Source organism: Pieris brassicae, chromosome 2, assembly GCF_905147105.1.
Source record: "Pieris brassicae chromosome 2, ilPieBrab1.1, whole genome shotgun sequence".
Classification (NCBI taxonomy): Eukaryota; Metazoa; Arthropoda; class Insecta; order Lepidoptera; family Pieridae; genus Pieris; species Pieris brassicae.
Genome location: NC_059666.1, coordinates 19,474,761 through 19,492,845, shown reverse-complemented (window position 1 = coordinate 19,492,845; position 18,085 = coordinate 19,474,761). Strand labels below are relative to the sequence as shown.

General features: G+C 34.8%; 2 protein-coding genes across 5 annotated transcripts; both read left to right on the top strand.

Moving 5' to 3' along the window:
• The first annotated feature begins 268 nt into the window (after positions 1-268).
• Positions 269-12,194, top strand: LOC123719923 (putative bifunctional UDP-N-acetylglucosamine transferase and deubiquitinase ALG13). Of its 3 annotated transcripts, none has more exons than XM_045676239.1 (16): positions 269-398; positions 635-885; positions 959-1,056; positions 1,133-1,287; positions 1,387-1,401; positions 1,469-1,921; positions 1,990-2,283; positions 2,450-2,607; positions 3,214-3,309; positions 3,850-3,949; positions 4,329-4,586; positions 4,807-4,949; positions 5,654-5,784; positions 6,390-6,488; positions 8,317-8,456; positions 8,529-12,194. In XM_045676239.1, exons 2-16 carry the CDS (start codon positions 655-657, stop codon positions 8,675-8,677), a joined length of 2,520 nt encoding a protein of 839 aa, XP_045532195.1. In that variant the 5' UTR covers positions 269-398; positions 635-654; the 3' UTR covers positions 8,678-12,194. The 3 variants fall into 3 exon arrangements, with proteins under 3 accessions (XP_045532195.1, XP_045532193.1, XP_045532194.1); XM_045676237.1 differs by having other exon boundaries at positions 2,429-2,607; XM_045676238.1 differs by lacking the exon at positions 1,387-1,401 and having other exon boundaries at positions 2,429-2,607.
• A 614-nt stretch (positions 12,195-12,808) lies between these two features.
• Positions 12,809-18,037, top strand: LOC123719924 (regucalcin-like). 2 transcript variants are annotated; one of them, XM_045676241.1, is made up of 5 exons: positions 12,809-12,946; positions 13,022-13,203; positions 16,249-16,455; positions 17,251-17,466; positions 17,645-18,037. In XM_045676241.1, exons 2-5 carry the CDS (start codon positions 13,047-13,049, stop codon positions 17,983-17,985), a joined length of 921 nt encoding a protein of 306 aa, XP_045532197.1. In that variant the 5' UTR covers positions 12,809-12,946; positions 13,022-13,046; the 3' UTR covers positions 17,986-18,037. The 2 variants fall into 2 exon arrangements, with proteins under 2 accessions (XP_045532197.1, XP_045532196.1); XM_045676240.1 differs by having other exon boundaries at positions 12,902-13,203.
• Positions 18,038-18,085: the final 48 nt, after the last annotated feature.

Sequence of the window (18,085 nt, the reverse complement as noted above, 5' to 3'; positions counted from 1 at the left end):
GCATTAGAATTCTTATATCATATTGTGACTAAAATATGTTATGAAGGAACGTAAGACAATATATATAAAAAAATATATTTTGCCTCATAAATAAATACAATCATAAAAATATATCGAAATAAACTTAAATATTGATGAAACTAAACTCTAAGAAATAAAAATTTGCGAAGTAAATGGTAACATTATAGATCACTGATTAAAATTTAAAAAAATCTCGACCAAGGACCATAGAGAAGATTTCGAGAACTCTATGATGTTTTGATTTTTATTCCCGCCGTCCATTGACGGTTGCTTTTGGCAAATGGCACGTGCAATTTTTTCACGCAACGCAAAATAGAACATTTTCGATACCTACTTCAGTCAAGCACTGATGCTTATTGTCGAAATTTATCTATTCGGTAAGTGTTATTCATTATTAAAACATTTTGTTATATCTTTCTTACGCACGTATTATTTAGACGTCAAAACAACCATTTGCATTTAACTACACATAAGGAACGCTACGATATGGTTTTAAAATAAGATGTTATGTTTTTATCCTTTTCAAAAATCGATAGGTATGTGATTACGGTTATGTGCTATGACGATAAGTTTCATGTGTTATTATCGTCGTCATTTGTTTGTTTACCTGCAGATAATTAGCATTGTAAACCAATGTCGCCCTCTCCGATTCGATGTCGCGGCCCTTGGAAAATTCAAAAACGCTCTTCTGAGCCTGACCGTTGGCTTGACGAAATGGATTTCTATCGAAAACACACAGCTAGAGACTCTAGTTGTCTATTTAGGGCAGTGTCTGAAAATATTTTTAACACCCAACATTATTATCAAAAAGTTAGGCTACAATGTATCGAGTTTATGTCCTCCAATCGGCACCTGTTTGAAGGGGTACATACCTTTATTTTTATTAAGTTTATTACATTTTCTATTACTGCGTTCTTACATATTTTTTATGTTGTAGTCATTAAGTTGTTCTTTTGAGAATTACCTAAAAGAAATGTCCAATGCATCTGCATGGGGTGGTATTGTTGAGTTATCAGCTATGAGCCATCTGTATAGGTAAGGAAATTGCATTTGCTCCCATAGTTATTTAATAATAATAACATAACATTTATCATCACTGTACATGTTACAGACGAGATTTTACCATTCTTGAAGCAAATAAAGGCCCGCAAACTAATATCTGTAATGGTTATGGCAAAACCATATACCTTTTTTATTCTCCTGACACTAAGCATTTTGATGCTCTTTATAGAAAAGAATTTATAAATAATTCTGCATTCTGCCAATGTAAGTTCAATTTCTTAAATAATATGTTGAGGTTTTTAATGAATTCTTACAATTGAAAATACTACACTAAAAGATTTTTGTATTCTTTATTGCATACAGCGCTATTGATGTCTGGTAAGATCAATGTATTTAAATAGTTTTTATGTATATTTTCTCAATGCTTATAAATTTTTTCACGTAGCATTAATATATGAGCTCCTGTATGACCGAGTCTACCACTTAGAAGACCTCTACTATGCTGTTGATAAAATGCTTCATGAGAAAGTTACAAATAATCATATTGAATACATGATGCCAGATATGGAACACAAAAAACAAAAAGAGAGAGCAAAAATTTTTATTGAAGAAACTTCTAATGCCAAAGATAACAATAGTAATGCGTTATCTCTCAAATGCAAACATCACACTAATGATATTGAGAAAGCTTCGTTATTAAAAGAGTCACTGAGCATTTTTGTGTTCAATAGAAGCCTTATACAGCTTGAGAATGTTTGTTTGAACTGTTTAAATGTCAACAGTGCTAAAGTGCTTCTAGATAATGGTATAACACCATTTCCATACAAAGTAGCTAAAGCTTTGGACCCAGATATATATCGAAACATTGAGTTTGATGTGTGGAGTGAACTAAGAAGAGGTACTAAAAGATTCACTTTGTGGAATAATGTTAAATATATTCTATAATTAGATGAAATGTGTTTGCAGAGTTGCGTTTTGGTGCTAGATATTCAGATGGGACGACATTGCAAGTAGGTGTTAAATGCTTGTGTAAATTGGAAGTAGACCAGGATGTTCCCTATCATTGTCACATACAAGAAATGGGGCAAGATGGAGGTCCATGTCTTGTATTTATTGAAGAGTTAGGAGAAAAGAGATTGGTTAATTATGAACAGTTGGAACCGCTTCCAATGGATGAGATTAAGCCATGGGCACCCCCATATAGATATTCTCGTGCAAACTCGCAGCTTCTCAATCTCAGTCAAATGCTCCAGCAAATAGGTGTGTGGCTTCAATTTTTCAAAATTTAAAATTGCTTAAAAACTGCTTTGCGTTAATAATAAATCTTTACTCATTATCAATTTTGATAACTTAAAAATCTTGAATTTATTTAAAATGTCCATGAGTAATTGCTATAATTGAATAGGCTCTGTCATACGAAAACAAGGTATAAAATCAAGTAAGAAATCGAGGAATGATGATACAAGATTACCTGAAAAAGAAACAAAGTTAGATTGGACTGAGGAAAAAGCTGAAATGACATTTGAAGCCTATAATTATCCACCTTATCAACATTCGGATATCTGTAACTTCCAACCGATGCCAGTTAGTGCGTAGTTAGGAAGTAGTATAGAGTGTAAGCATCACACTTGTTTGTATCGCCTTACAGATGTTTTTTTAAGTTTTCAATACAATAAATTTTTTTCTATCATCTTATACTTTATTTTTAATTGAGAAGAAAATTAAGAGATTCTTTAAAAAATTTAGTTTAATTTTAAACTTCTTAAGCAACAAGTGGAATGCTTATTGAGCTTGAAACCATATCGTAGCTGTTTGTTTATGCAGTAGTTAGTGTAAAACTGAGATTTACCAAGAGTGTAAGGTATTGTGAAAACAGGATTCCTTATAGTTATGGATTTGTATGTTATTATTAGTAGCCTTACTAGATTAACTTAGAGACAGTAAGTAGTAAAACATATATTATATATTAATACAATATATGCTCTTATTGTTATATTTAGATTCTATATATACCTTAGTTTAGTTTTTTTAGTTGTAAATATAAGTTAAAATATGGTGGGTATTTCATTGTAAGTAGTATCCACCTACAAGTAGCATTAGGTTGCAGCTTGTGGATTATTCTTTAAAATTTTATAATGTAGAATAATGGCGATTGTGATTATACATAATCATTGTTAAATATATGTTTAGGTTGAAATTGAAACGGTTCCCCTAATGGTGGACATTCGGGCGGCGGGTGCTCCGTCACAGGAGGCCAATGGTTCTTCGCCAGACATCCACAATCAGGTTAGTAATTATGTGTTCTGTTGGTTGTTTGCGTCTCAAATACAAATATTAATTAGTCGAATATGTCACTTAGGTATATATACTATAGGTACTGATTGCTTTAAAAACTGGCTTAGTATCTCCATAGAAACAACATTATTGTATAATATAACCAACCCTTCTATATAAATATTAATAACAGGAAATGTCAATCTCCATATAAATTAGCCCCTTATTTTAATTTCTGCAATGAATATTATATTGATTGAGTAACTCAAGTTTGTTCTATGAATATGCTATAGATGTGTGTCTTAAAATTACAGCCCCAAAGTTCCTTTATTCAAAAAAGTTTGGTTCATTTTTTTTTTAAATTCAAATTTATTGCTTCACTATTAAAACTGATGTCAGGAATTGTATATTTGTGTTTACTACTGAAGATAATCTAGTCACTGACGACACGGACGGACACTAGCGCCTCAAAAATTAGCAAAAATTTGGTTTTGTTTGTAGCTATAATTATTTTTCTCCAACATTGTCAATAAAGCATTATGTTCATTTCAGGTGGGAGGCGCAGGTGATATGGGAAACCAGGCGACGCCAACGCCTGTGTCTGTGCGAGCTTCCACGCCTGCAACCACTAACTCACTAACCACTTATTCTGGTAAATATGCATCTAATATAATGATTATTAAAATATTAATTTCGAATACAAATACCGTTTATGTTACATTGTTAGTAATATTTTACATTATAGACATGATCATCAAAATATTAGTTTGACTTTCCATGATTCGCACTCGACCTAAATGCCTAAATGCTTAAATGAGTTTTTTTTATTGTTTGTGTTTAATTAAAAAAAAATCCTTGGCAATTATGAATATAACAAATGATAATTATAAACCTAATGTAGTGATTAAGTAATGGAAATATCATTACTTAAGTATTATAAGTATTTGTTATAGTATTATATATCAGTGTCATAATAATTACTATGCAGTGCTGTTCTTCGTATCAATTTCTAAGCAGTAAGCTGTCGGTAGGTGTGAACCCGGGTTCGGTCCCACCATTGGGCACTACGATGCCAGGAAACGTGCCGTACAACTGTGGACAATATATGTGCGGTATGAAGTCAGTCGTCTGGTGTTCGCCCCATTCGCCCCCCCAACCGTTGGCGCCGGGAATGCCGATGGGGGGCATGGGGATTAACGTGCCCCACCCGCCTCCGCCGTTGCCACCCGGAGTGAACCCCCATGTCTTTAAGAGCGTGCAAGCCAATGGTTCTGATCTGCCGATGAATGGTAAGTAGTAATATGAGGTGGATAATTTGCAGAATTTAATATTTAAATTTGTGTCTGCTTTAAATACATTGTAATACTTATATGTACTTGTGAATATTCTACAAAAGCAATAATAAAAATGTTTTTTTTATTAAAGTTACAGACTACGGGCTCTAATCTCCCCATTAAAATTAACCCCAATAATATCGTGCATATACAGCAGCCCTTCGTCTTTCCGCAGACATAGCAACACTGCGGTACTTCTTCAACCTGGGCGTGGAGTGCATGTGGGCAGCTTACGGGCCTCCTTTGCCGCCGCCCCCGCATCCTCCGCACCCCATGCATCCGCCGCCGAGGCACTACTCGCCTTCTACTCTTGCTCAGGTAAGAGCGGCCTACTTAACGATGGTTCCACACCTCTAACAAGCGAATATTTGTTAGAGGTCTGGAGGAAATAATGCGTATTGTTTTTTTATTAGCAAACAAACAGATCGTCACTACACGAGAATCAGAAAAAAAGTCCAATTAAATATAAAGTTAGAATATTGGGTGTATTTTAAAACATATACAGATTCAATATACCGCTTTTACTGCATCCCTAAAGATCAGAGTTCCTTTAAGGGTATGCACGGATAGTGAACTTGAAGTCGAGCAGTTAATTGACCTTCGGTGGTTTGTGTAATGGTCGTTAAATTAAATAAACCGGACTGGACTGGACCGTCGACCAGTTGAACCACTGATTAGCCGGCCCGAAGGTCGCAGTGGCTGTTGTCGTGAAGTATATATTATATATATAGCATTGGTCGGAAACACTTCGTTAGCACGTATGCTATGGTGTCATCGTACAGAGTCAATGCAACCTTACATTACTTAATAGACCACTGATACTGAGAATTTGTTGAAATTAAAAAAGAAAACATAACTTTTTGACAAACTAAACACTAGAAACTAAGCTTGATTCACAAACAACAGAGCAAAATAGTAAATTTCCGAAAACGTGTTGTATTTTGACTCTTTATTACTCTGTCGTTGCTAAGTACGATGTAACAGGTAGTACGAAAATTTAATATAAATAAATGATTTTCCAGGACATGCAACAGTTGGCAGTGCAAGACCGTCCTCTCCACGGTGACCCCAATCACAACAAGCACAAGCAAGACAAGAACACCAACATTCAGGGCAAGGGCAATAATGCTCAGAGACCCCTCTTGGGACCAAGGTATACATTTTCATTTCGCATACGGATAACTTAAATTGCAAGCATGCAAATAATTCGTTGAGTAATATGGTATTCATAATAATCCACTGGCTACAACCCTAAATGGGTCTTGGCCACAGACTGCATCCGTTTCTTTGATCATTATTATGTCATAGACAAGTAGGTGATCAGCCTTCCGTCTGACACATGTTTGAGACATATTTCCTAACAATGTTTGCCTGCACCGTAGGAGCAAGTGCTAATTGCATACAGAAAGAATTCCATCGGTGCACAGAGACACCAGTTTGCATTTTCGTACCTCTCCAAAAGGGCATTTCAATGTATGGAAATAATTCATGTACTTCATAAATTAAGAGACGTTTTTAATTGTCCGATGAGTGAATTGAGAAAAGGTCTGCTTCATGTCAGTCCCTATACTGTAAGAAATAGTTAGTCTTTTTGTAAATATTTCAATGTATTACTGTTAAATTTAGTGTTGTTTTTTTCTGTGTATGTATTATTTTGTATGCAATGTAAATGTAAATAGTTGCCGCATTGGAGTAATCTGTAATGTAGCTTCTTTTGTTAAAAAATAAATAAATAAATTAAATAAGTATAAATTATAGATTCAAACGTGGTAACAACCAAGATAATAACCAAAGCCACAACCAAAACAAGGGCCACAATAACCAGGGACACATGAATAACAAGGGACCTAACAACCGGTAATATTTTAATTTATTTTTTTCAAAATTAGCAATAATCCTTTTTATAATCAAAATGTATATTATGTTATATTTTATTAAAATAAAAATAAATAACATACATTATTAGTGCGTCGTGCGTCCTTATCGCTATCAAGCGATTTCTTCCGGGTAACTTGAGTATGTAAGAAAAAAATAAAAAAAATGTATTCTGTTCAGTTTATATCCAAATCGACAAAAATTAAATTATAGAATTAAAAATAATATTAAAATAAACTAAAAAAAAGTTAACCTCACGGTTCATGAATTACAATGCAATAACATAGGAATAAGAATTACAAAAGTTGCGTCCAAGCAGCTCGATATTGGTTTATGCCGGAGTAAGCCGGGGATTACCAGTATTCACATTATTCCACTTAGAGTGGGTGTCATTTATTTTAATACTTTGGCGACGACCGTAAAGATAACTATCGAATCATTCAATAGCCGGCGGAGAGTTTTATAGAAGCCCAGAAGCGAAGCAGCCCAAGCAGAATGTCAAAGTCCACAGTATTGAAATCATTGCTGAAGTCGAGAGAACAGTGAGTTGCTTACCATCCTTCCCTTGGCGGATATGGGCCTGAAGTCGAAAAAACGTGATGGGATCGGACCATTTGGGAATAGGAATAACTAAACTATCTATTTCCAGTTCAGGACAGTTCTACTAGTAACTGAATAATTTAAGATATGAGTAACACCTTGAAGAATGGCTGGCAAGATTGGTAAAATCATAGCATGACCAACTTGGTAACAGCCAACAACATTGGATTTCATTTCGCGTTCAGTGAATTCGGTTAAATTAAAAGATATGGAATTCGGAATTGGAAGAGATGCCAGGTTATTGAGAGTCTAAGAGAAGGCTTATCGTGGGCAATAGAAGAGAAGTGAGAGTTAAGGTTGTTTACATCAATTGCTAAAGGATGCTAAATAATATTGTGCTGATCTGCCAACTCCAAAAGTTTTAGGGGACTTCGAGGTGTCGCTATTGGATAAGGAGTCGTAGTGATCTCATCAGAGAGCCAACGAGCAGATTTTGTCGTTGAGGAAAGCTATGTTGTACAAACCACTCCAGTCAATTTTCGATGCATCACCGAGCAGGCATGGATGGTCTTTTCCATCAAAGCAGCGACGCATAACTACCGTGGGCTTCTGTTTGGGTGGCTTCCCTTTAAAGGAGAGATAGAAAGATCACGGTGTGAGAAGGCGACAGTAAGAAGTTGCCCATGCTTTGTGATAAGGCGAGGAGATGAAACAAAATTGAAATCTAAAAGTGAGGGAGTAGGACCAGGGATCATAAATCACTTAGCATTGAGATGTAAGTTTTGTAGGTTGCAATTTAGTTTGAATTTACTGCCTTCGAATACTTTGCTTTGCTTGGCTTGGATTTTTCTTTGGAAATCGTATTACGCTTTGTCTACCATGTGTTTATTTGATTTTTCTGGGCAACCGTCTGGCAACCCACCAACTCAAAATAATGACCGCTATATACTGTATATAGCGAAAAAGCATTTTCTGAAGCTATAGAGATTTATCGTTATATAGAAAGCAACGCGTGGACCAACGCAACCAAACTTCAGTAAACCTCTTTAATTTTGACGTTAAATTTAGTGACTACATGTTTCTGTACTGCATCCCTCCTTATTAATAAAATTAAATCAGATTTAGCTAACTTATTCGTTAGTCTTTCCATCACAGACACAAAAAAAAACAATATGTCCCAGAGAGACAAAAGAGTACTAAAGTTTATAAAATTACACTGATTTAGTCTTAATAAATATTAATATTTTTGCATACATGGTGTTATTTCCAGCCGCAACTCATACGTGGAAGCCCGAGGGGGTTTCGTCGGCGAAGAAGTTGGTGGTGCCGAGGCCCCTCTGCTCGCTTTCCCCTACGCCCCATACCCACCGCCGATTTACCCCGTGCCCTACTACCACATTGATGATCCCGGTGAGACATACATCTTCGTTTAAATAAGTTTATTAAAACATCGAATGGAAATATAATGTAATTCATTTTCAGGCATGATGGGTATGATGGGCGGCATGGGTGGCATGGGCTACGTGTACGAGGAGGGCATGGAGTTCAGCGTCCAGCCCATGTACGGTGCTCCGCCGCCCTACCCCCAGATGCATCCCGCCGCACCCCCACCCGTGCACGAACACAAGTAGACGCCACAGTATAAACGCAGACAGTAACTCCATTATTAACGCCCTACTACGACCGGTAAAGCGATATTGCTCTGTGGAATATTATTAGAGATATATTAATCGTATTTTGATGTTTGATGTCTTAAATGTCTACAAATATTACCTATATTGGATATTGTGTAGTAATGTAACAATTTTAGCAGGCTAAGTTGTTACAGAAGTGACCTCTGTAGAAGAACTCCTGTTTATTTACAAGGGTGCCCAGATATACAAAATTCTAGCCTAGTCTATATATGTGAGAGGGAAGTACCCTCAATACTGAAAATAGCAAATTTTATTCAAAAACTGCTATTTTTGAACAAAACCAATTGCCAATTAGTTTCCTTTCCAGGTGATTTAGTTATTCCTCCTTGTTGTTGTGATTACTTTTTAAAATCTTAAATAAATATAAAGTTTAGCTAAAGCTAAGCCTACAAAGCACCACTAATGATGTTTTGACCTTTGTATATTTGGGTGAACTTCCTTTCGATGTGTACTTTTAAGAATTAGCATTAACTTTTGGCGTTTAATTGAGTTACTGTTCTGTCTGTAGCTACGGAAGCGACTGAATTTGACAATACAAGACCATTTTTATCAAAATCCAAAATGTCACAATTTTGTGATATCCTACAAAATGCTCAATTACAAGACTAGTCCGATTGACGGGGCTACTTTGTTCTAATTAAAACTTTATAGATTAACATTTAAAAGCATATCAATTTTTTTCCAAATTTGTTATAAAACGTCCGTTGTTTATGGTTATTCATATTACGTCTTAGTGGATTACGCTGTGTATAATCTGTCCAATTCGATTCCCGGCGAATTAATAAAACCTACCAAAGACAGGAAAACCGGTCAAATAAGCTTTAAGAACAAAATATCATTTCCATTGAGATATGCTTTTATTTGTTTGCATTTAACTGCCACGTAAATATCGGACCCTTGGCTATAAATTTTATAATTATTTTATATACAACTCGTTAGAATTTAACAAAATTTCAAATTTTTATACTCACTTTTGGATCTGATTAAAAAAAAATTGTAAATTGATTTCCCGCTTTACAACGATTTTCCATCGAAGATTTGCCGTGATTGCATTTTGTAAATTTTATTCGGGCACAAATTTCATATAAATTCTCTTAAATTTAATACATCCGTGCGTCTAACAATGAGAATTAAAATCTGTTCCAGCATTTAGGCAGGAAGGGAACTTTCCAAACAAAAGATGTATGATTAATACATGATAGGGTTTTTGTAAAACCACCTGGAGAGGACCCTCTTAACAACGGAGTAGTACGTTTACGTAAATTTATTATTTTTTATATGGTTCATAAAAGTAATAATTACTAGGGGGAAAAAAACAAAAATCCGTATGTAAGAAACATATTTTTTTTTTTTCATTTAAATTTTTTGTGTTTTGAAAATTTGCCTCCGGGTGGTGATAAACAAATCCAACCTGAATAGACTCCATCCATACATCGGCAGTCGTATAGGATTACGTTTAAGTAATCGTTATCGCACAAGTACTTAATATGTTAAAATTGCGTACAATATTTATCTTTGTATTATTTTCATATATTTTTATCCGTTAGTAACACGTATTAAATATTTTTATATTAAGATCCCTGGTGTCAAGTGGTGCTCCGAAATTCAGGGTTGACAGGGTTTCGAGATATTTTTGTAAAAAACTAAATTATACATCCTAGATAGGTCGTATCCATTCCTTTATACGGTAAGACAAGAGTAGGCTTTATAAGGTCGATATGAATATACACTCGACAAAATGCGAACTGCGTAAGATTGCGACAGGAGTTGGGTGTTTTATTGGTTCGTATATGTTCCTAAACCGAGTTATAGATTAAACGAAGTCTCTATTTCAGGGCTGTCTAAAAAAATTACATTTCTTAAACGCGAGTTTTGTGACAAATGCTTGTTTTTTTTTCTACCTCATTTTGAATTTTTCGTCTTCCACTTTCTTTTTATTATATTGTGTTTCTGTAAATACTTTACCCAATGTTTTCACATTTTAACTTACTCTTCATGTAATGCTATCTCCGAGAAGTGACTAATCACTACACGTACAGTATTTTTAGACAGCCCCAATTCGTCATACAGCGGTAAAGATAATTTTATTTGAATCTCCCTTTTGATCTCATGAAGCGTGGTTTACGATTTGGTGCTTGGGTAGATGATAAGTGAAACTTTTGGGGTCAAAGTATTATAGGATGCTTCAAATTTAATGTAAAGAAGAAAACCCGAAGTTATAGACTTGGATGAAAGCTCAAATTTCATGATTATAATGACGACTAAACTGTTTTATGACCCCTGACAAAAAAAAATAAGTTTCCTAATGACATACCTAGTCTTAGCATTTATAAACTGCATTTATTGCTACATTTTTAACATTGTATCGTTACGCAAAAGCGGATACGTACAGTCAGTACAGTCGTTGCCAAAATATAAGAGAAAAAGCGCCGTGAATTTATAAAAATGTATTTTTGGAAGGTTTTAAAATATTTGGCTGTGATTTGGAAGTAAACCGATGGCGAAGGCGTAAGTTTCAGTATTTAGGCTGCGATTTTCAAACGACATACTCTTTTAACATTATCGATCTCTCAAAATAAACTCACAAAATTTTTGGTTACGTGTGACAAGACTTTTTTTGGTCTATTTTATTATGAAGATAATTTTTGTTTAAATAATATTTTTTTTGTGCAAGGTCAGCAAAACAGAAGACGGTTTATTTTGAAATATCGATTCAAATAAAATGATTGTTACTCGTTAACAAACTATAGCTATGTGTCTATTTAGAGTTAATTGTTAAGTATAAATTTAACTGTGAATTAGTAAATCGTTCGTACAGAGGATAGTTTTTTTGACAATATTTTTAACTGATTAAACGTATCTACTAATTCACAACGTATGTAAGGTCTTATTGTAATCTCAATGTGTAAGTGTTGTAATTAGTCTCTAATATAGATGTGAGGTTGTCTGCAAAAACTCCGCCCAATTAGTTTTCATTCGGATTTCAAAGAATTCACAATAATAAAAAATATATTCAGAATATTCCGATATTTTGTTTTACAGTGCGTTGTTGAAAAGTTACAAAATAAAAAAAAGTAGTGTGATAAATGTCTAAATGAATAAAGTCAGTTTCGATGTTTCAGTATTAGTGTTAAAATTACTAGGAGTTAGAGTTTATGTTAGGTGTTAATTAATGTTAATTTTTGTGTAAGAATACCGAAAGTATGAAAGTGAAATAGTCGTAGATGTGCCAATTACTTAGTTGGCGACTGCCATTAAGAACAAAATGATTGTCCATATCGAGTTAACAGTGACGCGGTATTTTATGGTTACAAAATTATGTTGTGAATATAGAGTAGTTGTGCTATCATAAGTATACGATGTGGTTATACAGAGCTCAAAGCTGCAAGTTATTCCGCCTCTGGAATATCGTATTTTTTCCAAATTCCCTTGAATAAAGTATACTGATTTTTTATTGCTCGTTTTATTTTATCCTAATTGTGTTTACTTACTAATTACCTAATTACAGTTACTATACGATGGTATATATATACAGTCTATATGAAGTCACTGATTAAACGAATTAAGTAGTCACGATATGAAATAAATTCGTAAATTTTTGTATTTAATGAAAATAAATGTTTATTCAATAAATAGTCATCGATATCTGATGACATATTTAGTTCCTATCACAGTATGTCGTTTTCTGCATATTACTTTTACAAAATAATGTCGATGTTTCACATCTGCCAGGCGTCCCGTGACGGCTCACATTTTTTTTGGTATCTAATGGTTTAATTACAGTTGTTAAAAAAATCTGTAATCTATAGCGAATATTAAGAGTAGTATTTTTTTTGAAAGTGATGTTAAGAATGCGCTCACCATGGAATCGTCGCCAACCCGTACCAATTAAAACTCATACTTTAAATATAGGAATATTCTTTTACACAATATAATCTACAAACAGTAAGGTAGCCAAGGATAAGTTTTATATAATTACGATTATAGGTAAATGCAATTGAAGTGGAAAATGGATAGGACAAATTGTAGATGCTTGACCTTGCTCGTATCAATGCACTTGAAACTAACCTAACCACTTATGTGTTGGTTGGTATAACCTTTGGTATCAGTTTTTATCTATTGTTGTCTAGATGTCAGTTAAATACAACATTGATTAAGCCGGTATAAATAAATTCAGTGTGCAGATGACATTCGCATTTAATTAAGGTTATTGTGTGTAACTGTTTGTGTAAAGCTAAATTAGACTTTGTTGGTTATAATTTTGTACTTATAACATTACAGCTCGTTTTTGTGTCACATAGTAAGAATGTCGGTTAAGCTTAAGAAGATCTCTGAACCTCTAGTGTTAGGAGAGGGCCCGCATTGGGACGAATCACAACAAGCTTTGTTCTTTGTTGACATTCTCGACTGCTGTTTGCATAAATATATACCGGCCACCGGCGAGTGGACTAAAGCTAAAATTGGTGAGAACGTAATATATTATTCATTCGTTCGTATGTATTAATTTATTCATAAAACAAACCGAGAAAAACATGCAGAAACAATACGCGGGCCAATTATTTATGTAAGTCGTGCCCGTATTACAGATCATGGTTAAAATGCCCATTTATTATTTGACTCAAAACGGGACATTATATTAAATTAGGTCAAATAATAAATAGTCAATGAAAACGAACACTTTTTTAAAGTTATTTATTTAGAAAACATAACTTGGTTTAAAAGTTACAAATCACAATATGTGATGTTAAGTTTGTTGAACAGAAGAACAAATTTGTTTTAATATACTCTTTGGATTCAAATAAGAATTAGTGTCTCTGGGCACGTTTTTGTACATTCTGCTGCTCAAAATTTCGAGCGGTTTCTCAAAATGGGACAATTTTCGTCCCACAGTTCATTTCGGGGACACCGGGACCCGTAATTGGAAAAACTAGACCAGACGTCCCGTTTTGAACGGACGGACGTCTGGTCACATTAATCATGATTGACCTGAGATATAAACTTTATTAACATGACAAATAAAGCTTTAATTATATAAGGCATTATATAAGGGCGCGGAATACTAATGCTGCACATCAAAATTCTATTTTAAAAAATGGTGAGTTACTATCAGATACGGATTCTGCTGAATTTGCGGCGTATTTTTAATCAGTCTACAGTACGGAGACCGCGCGGCTGAATGTGGAGGAGGCGATGGCAGCTGGCACCGGGAGCGGCTCATATGTATCTGATGGCACGTATCTGAACTGACAACAGCGCAGGTGAGAGATGCGCTCGTCCGTCTAAAGCCGAAACGCTCGGCAGGCCCAGATGGCATACCAGCATATATTATGAGGGACTGCCGATCTGTACTTGCTGAGCCCCTTGCCTATTTGTTCAATCTATGCCTGGACAACGGCTACTAGATTGCTGGAAAATCACAAGAGTTATTCCTATACCAAAAAGCGACAGAAAAGATTCTGTGGAAGCATATAGACCGTTGGCTATATTATCGACTCCCGCTTATATATTCGAAGGAGCTCTGCACCAAAGCTTTTTAAAATAAGTAGAACCGTACTTGTCAGACTGCCAGCATGGTTTTAGACACTTGCGTAGTACAAGCAGCAACTTATTGAACGCAATTAATTATGTAATCCCTATCATGGACGACGGATTGCAGGTAATCAAAGTATGCAAATGCTGCATACTTTGATCACAGGAAGGCATTTGAGGTCGTGGATATACTGTTATCGAAGTTGGCCGGTATTGGATTCACTCCAAAACTATTACATTTTTTTGCTAATTATCTGAGAGATCGCCGATAGTATGTAAAGTAAAGTGGTGAACGATTTACCAGAATTAATAAGTCACGCTATATGCTTTCGTTATGCAGACGATCTAAAATTACTCCTGTCAATCCAAGGGGTGGACGACTGTGAACGCTTGCAAGGAGATATAGGTAGAGTATGTGAGTAGATAAATAAAAATAAGCTCCAATTAAATATTACCAAATGTACCATGGTGACATTTAGTCGCGCCAAATTGTCTCGTCATCATCAGTACATCGTGTCAGGGGTGATACTCAAGGGGGAAACGATAGTAAGAGACTTAGGAGTGCGAGTGGATACCCAACTGAATTTCCGGGATCATGTAGTGGACATTTGCAAGAAAGCATACGCAAGGATGGCATTTGTGCTTCGAAGGGCAACAACGTTCACTAATATTAAAGACATCTCAAGCTTGTACAACGCTCTGGTTAGAAGTATGTTGGAGTGTAACTCGTCTGTTTAGGCTCCGCAAGAAGCTAAATAGTGCCTTATTTTGGAGCGCATACAGAATAAATTTGCACGACACCTCTATAACAGACTGTATGGCGTCTATCCCTACTATCCATTAATGTACGCAACATTATTTATCTTAGGGATGGTGGGGTACAGTAAATTGGAAACCAGACGGGACTTACAGTTGGCCTACTACATAATGAAAGTCTGGAGGGGTGTAGTGTGCTCCAAGAACTGGGTTTATTGGTACCTATGGGATATGTGCGACGGCGAAGGCATAGGTTATTTGTGATACCAACTAAGCAAGAACCAGTCTGTTGCATAGGTCCCCGTTATCCGGGACGTTGCGACTACTGAATTCTGTCTCCGACACTATCGATATATTTATATGTTCGCAGAGTGAATTCACAGTAGCGATACTGTGTAAATTATGTGTTTAATATTATATACGTATTTAATTATTTAAAGGTTCTCGACATCATCGTATTGGCATGGTCTGTAAGGATAATGTATGTATTTCAGTAATAGATAAAAACTTGAGATATAAACTTTATTGAGCTAAGATATCAACTTTATTAACTTGAGAAATAAAGCTTATTAAACTGAGATATAAACTTTATTAATTTGAGGTATAAACTTTAATAACTGTTCATGTAACTTTATCAGATATTATCTTGACATATAATGGATCGTACCTATATTCATATTCTTATAGCGTTTGAGTGCAATTAGTATATGCATAAAAAATATGTCAACATTAATAATAAAAAGTAAAATTAGACCCAGCACGGATGCCACGAGAGATAATAAAGCAATAAAATATTATCTATTATCTAATATAAAATATATCTTAGTACAAAAAGTATTGTTTTTCTATGTTCACTATAATTCGTGATCACATTCATCTCCTTAGCAGCAGGATACGGTGGTGTTTAACCACCAGAGGTCAGCAGAGGACAGTTCTTGCAGGATACGTAAAGTAGTAGCTTAGGGGTCGTTCAAGTATTACATAAGCACTATAGCCCCTTATAATTTCTCTGATTTTCTTATTTAGTGATTACGTCAACAGTACTTATTACCCACACATTGTCTACGCTTGGAAACGAAATGCATTTTCGAGGATTCCTACAAAAGTTCCTTCCTTCCTTTTGCTGACATAACGGTGGGTGGGGGGGGGGGGGGGGTAAATTGCAGTATATCTGTTTACGTAATACTTGAACGGCCCCTAATTGGTATTGCCCTAATTTCCAGATGGTGGCAGAGTTGGATTTGTTGTTCCCGTGGAAGGAAGTAAAACCCAATTTATAGTTGGTGTAGAAAAAACGTTTAAGATAATTGAATGGGACGGTAAAGCCGATGTTACAAAAGACGTTAAGGTCCTTGGATCTGTTGATCAAGATGTTGATGCTACAAGGATCAATGACGGAAAGGCTGACCCCAGAGGTCGGATCTTTGCTGGTAAATGTTTCTTTGCGACTAAATACTTCTACCTAAATTAAAATAGTTTAGCACGATTGCAATTTTGTCTAATTTTACATTCATGTTACATTTCTATAATTATTATAATATGCCTATCTACAATAACTTTTATTATTCAGTCAGTATAATTTAAAGCATAACTATCAATATTTTAATATTACAAGTATCATTAATTAACATTAGATTCTGATAACAGTTAACTTTCAAAGATTATTCGTTTAATATTACAATAAATACTTTTTGTCCTTTTACCTACTTAGGTACCGTTGTCCTAGCTAATTTCTTTTATTCTTTTTCCTTCCTTACTGATACCTACCAGATTTGTTATGGTAACCCTGGATAATAAACATAAGTGTTGTAAATAAAACTTTTTAAATATTGTATGTAGCATGAACATATAGAAGCACTATATATATGGCCTTCATTCGATAATTATTATAAAAAATCATCTGGAGTAAACCTTGATTGTATAAATTATAATCCTGGGACGTTTAATACAGGACACGCATCTCCCTTTTCATTTAAACTATTGTTATAATCATAGACAATTATCTATTAACGAGTGTTATTTTGGAGGGAAAGCCTAAGATCCTAAAATTCTTTCTTTATTCAAAGATTATTATAATAAACTGTAACAAAAAAAAACCAGCACTTTGCTGTGATAAAAAACCATTGCTCTACTACAACCGATTTCTTGGTTAAAATAAAAATCTCAACTTTTCGCAATTTACGAAAACTAAAATATATTAAAACGCTCGTTGTTACAATTTTAAGGTACAATGGGTCAGGATGATCCTCCAGGCGTCATTGCAGAAAGCCAAGGGTCATTTTACCGGCTTGACAACGATGGAAATATAAAAAAATTATGTAGTGGTATCGGGATTTCAAATGGGCTCGCTTGGGACATTCAAGAAAAGGCTATGTACTACACAGATTCATTGGAACACAAGATACGAAAATATGATTATAATATTGATACTGGCGATATATGTGAGTTATGTCATAATTTTATTAAGACAAATAAAAAAAATATAGGGATGCTTATTTTTGCAATTGAATTCTGAAGCCTATATTGTCACTTTAAGATGTTTCTGTAAATTATGCTTAACAAATACTTACCACACTAACAGTTGCCATGCTTTAAAATAATTCTTTTTTTTTTCTTCAGCTAACTTGAAATACATATTTGACTTTAAGAAGGCCGGCGTTGAAGGGACCCCGGATGGCACCACCATCGACACAGACGGCAACTTATGGATCGCCGTCTTTAATGGATCGTGTGTTATTAAGATCGATCCGCGAACGGGAACTTTGCTACAAAAAGTACCAATTCCTGCATTGCAAGTAACGTCTGTGATTTTTGGAGGCCCGAACTATGACGTGTTGTTTGTGACGTCAGCGAAAATTAATGTGGAGGGCAAGCAACAGCCCCCATCAGCTGGATGCACCTTTATGGTGACGGGTTTGGGAGTTAAAGGTCTGCCGGGGTACAACTTCAGACTGAATTGATTGTTGTTTGTTTTTGTTTGCACATATTATATTAATAAAATAATTGATATTATTTTGACAATTTTTTTTTTATCAAATTAGTAAATGTTTCAATTCTTTT

Coding starts and splice junctions, on each gene's coding strand:
- LOC123719923 (XM_045676237.1), top strand. CDS start 655: ATGTCGCCCTCTCCGATTCGATGTCGCGGCCCTTGGAAAATTCAAAAA. Junction 3,950..4,328: donor CTCACTAACCACTTATTCTG/GTAAATATGCAT, acceptor AGCTGTCGGTAG/GTGTGAACCCGGGTTCGGTC. Junction 4,587..4,806: donor TTCTGATCTGCCGATGAATG/GTAAGTAGTAAT, acceptor GTCTTTCCGCAG/ACATAGCAACACTGCGGTAC.
- LOC123719924 (XM_045676241.1), top strand. CDS start 13,047: ATGTCGGTTAAGCTTAAGAAGATCTCTGAACCTCTAGTGTTAGGAGAG. Junction 13,204..16,248: donor GTGGACTAAAGCTAAAATTG/GTGAGAACGTAA, acceptor CCTAATTTCCAG/ATGGTGGCAGAGTTGGATTT. Junction 16,456..17,250: donor CAGAGGTCGGATCTTTGCTG/GTAAATGTTTCT, acceptor TACAATTTTAAG/GTACAATGGGTCAGGATGAT.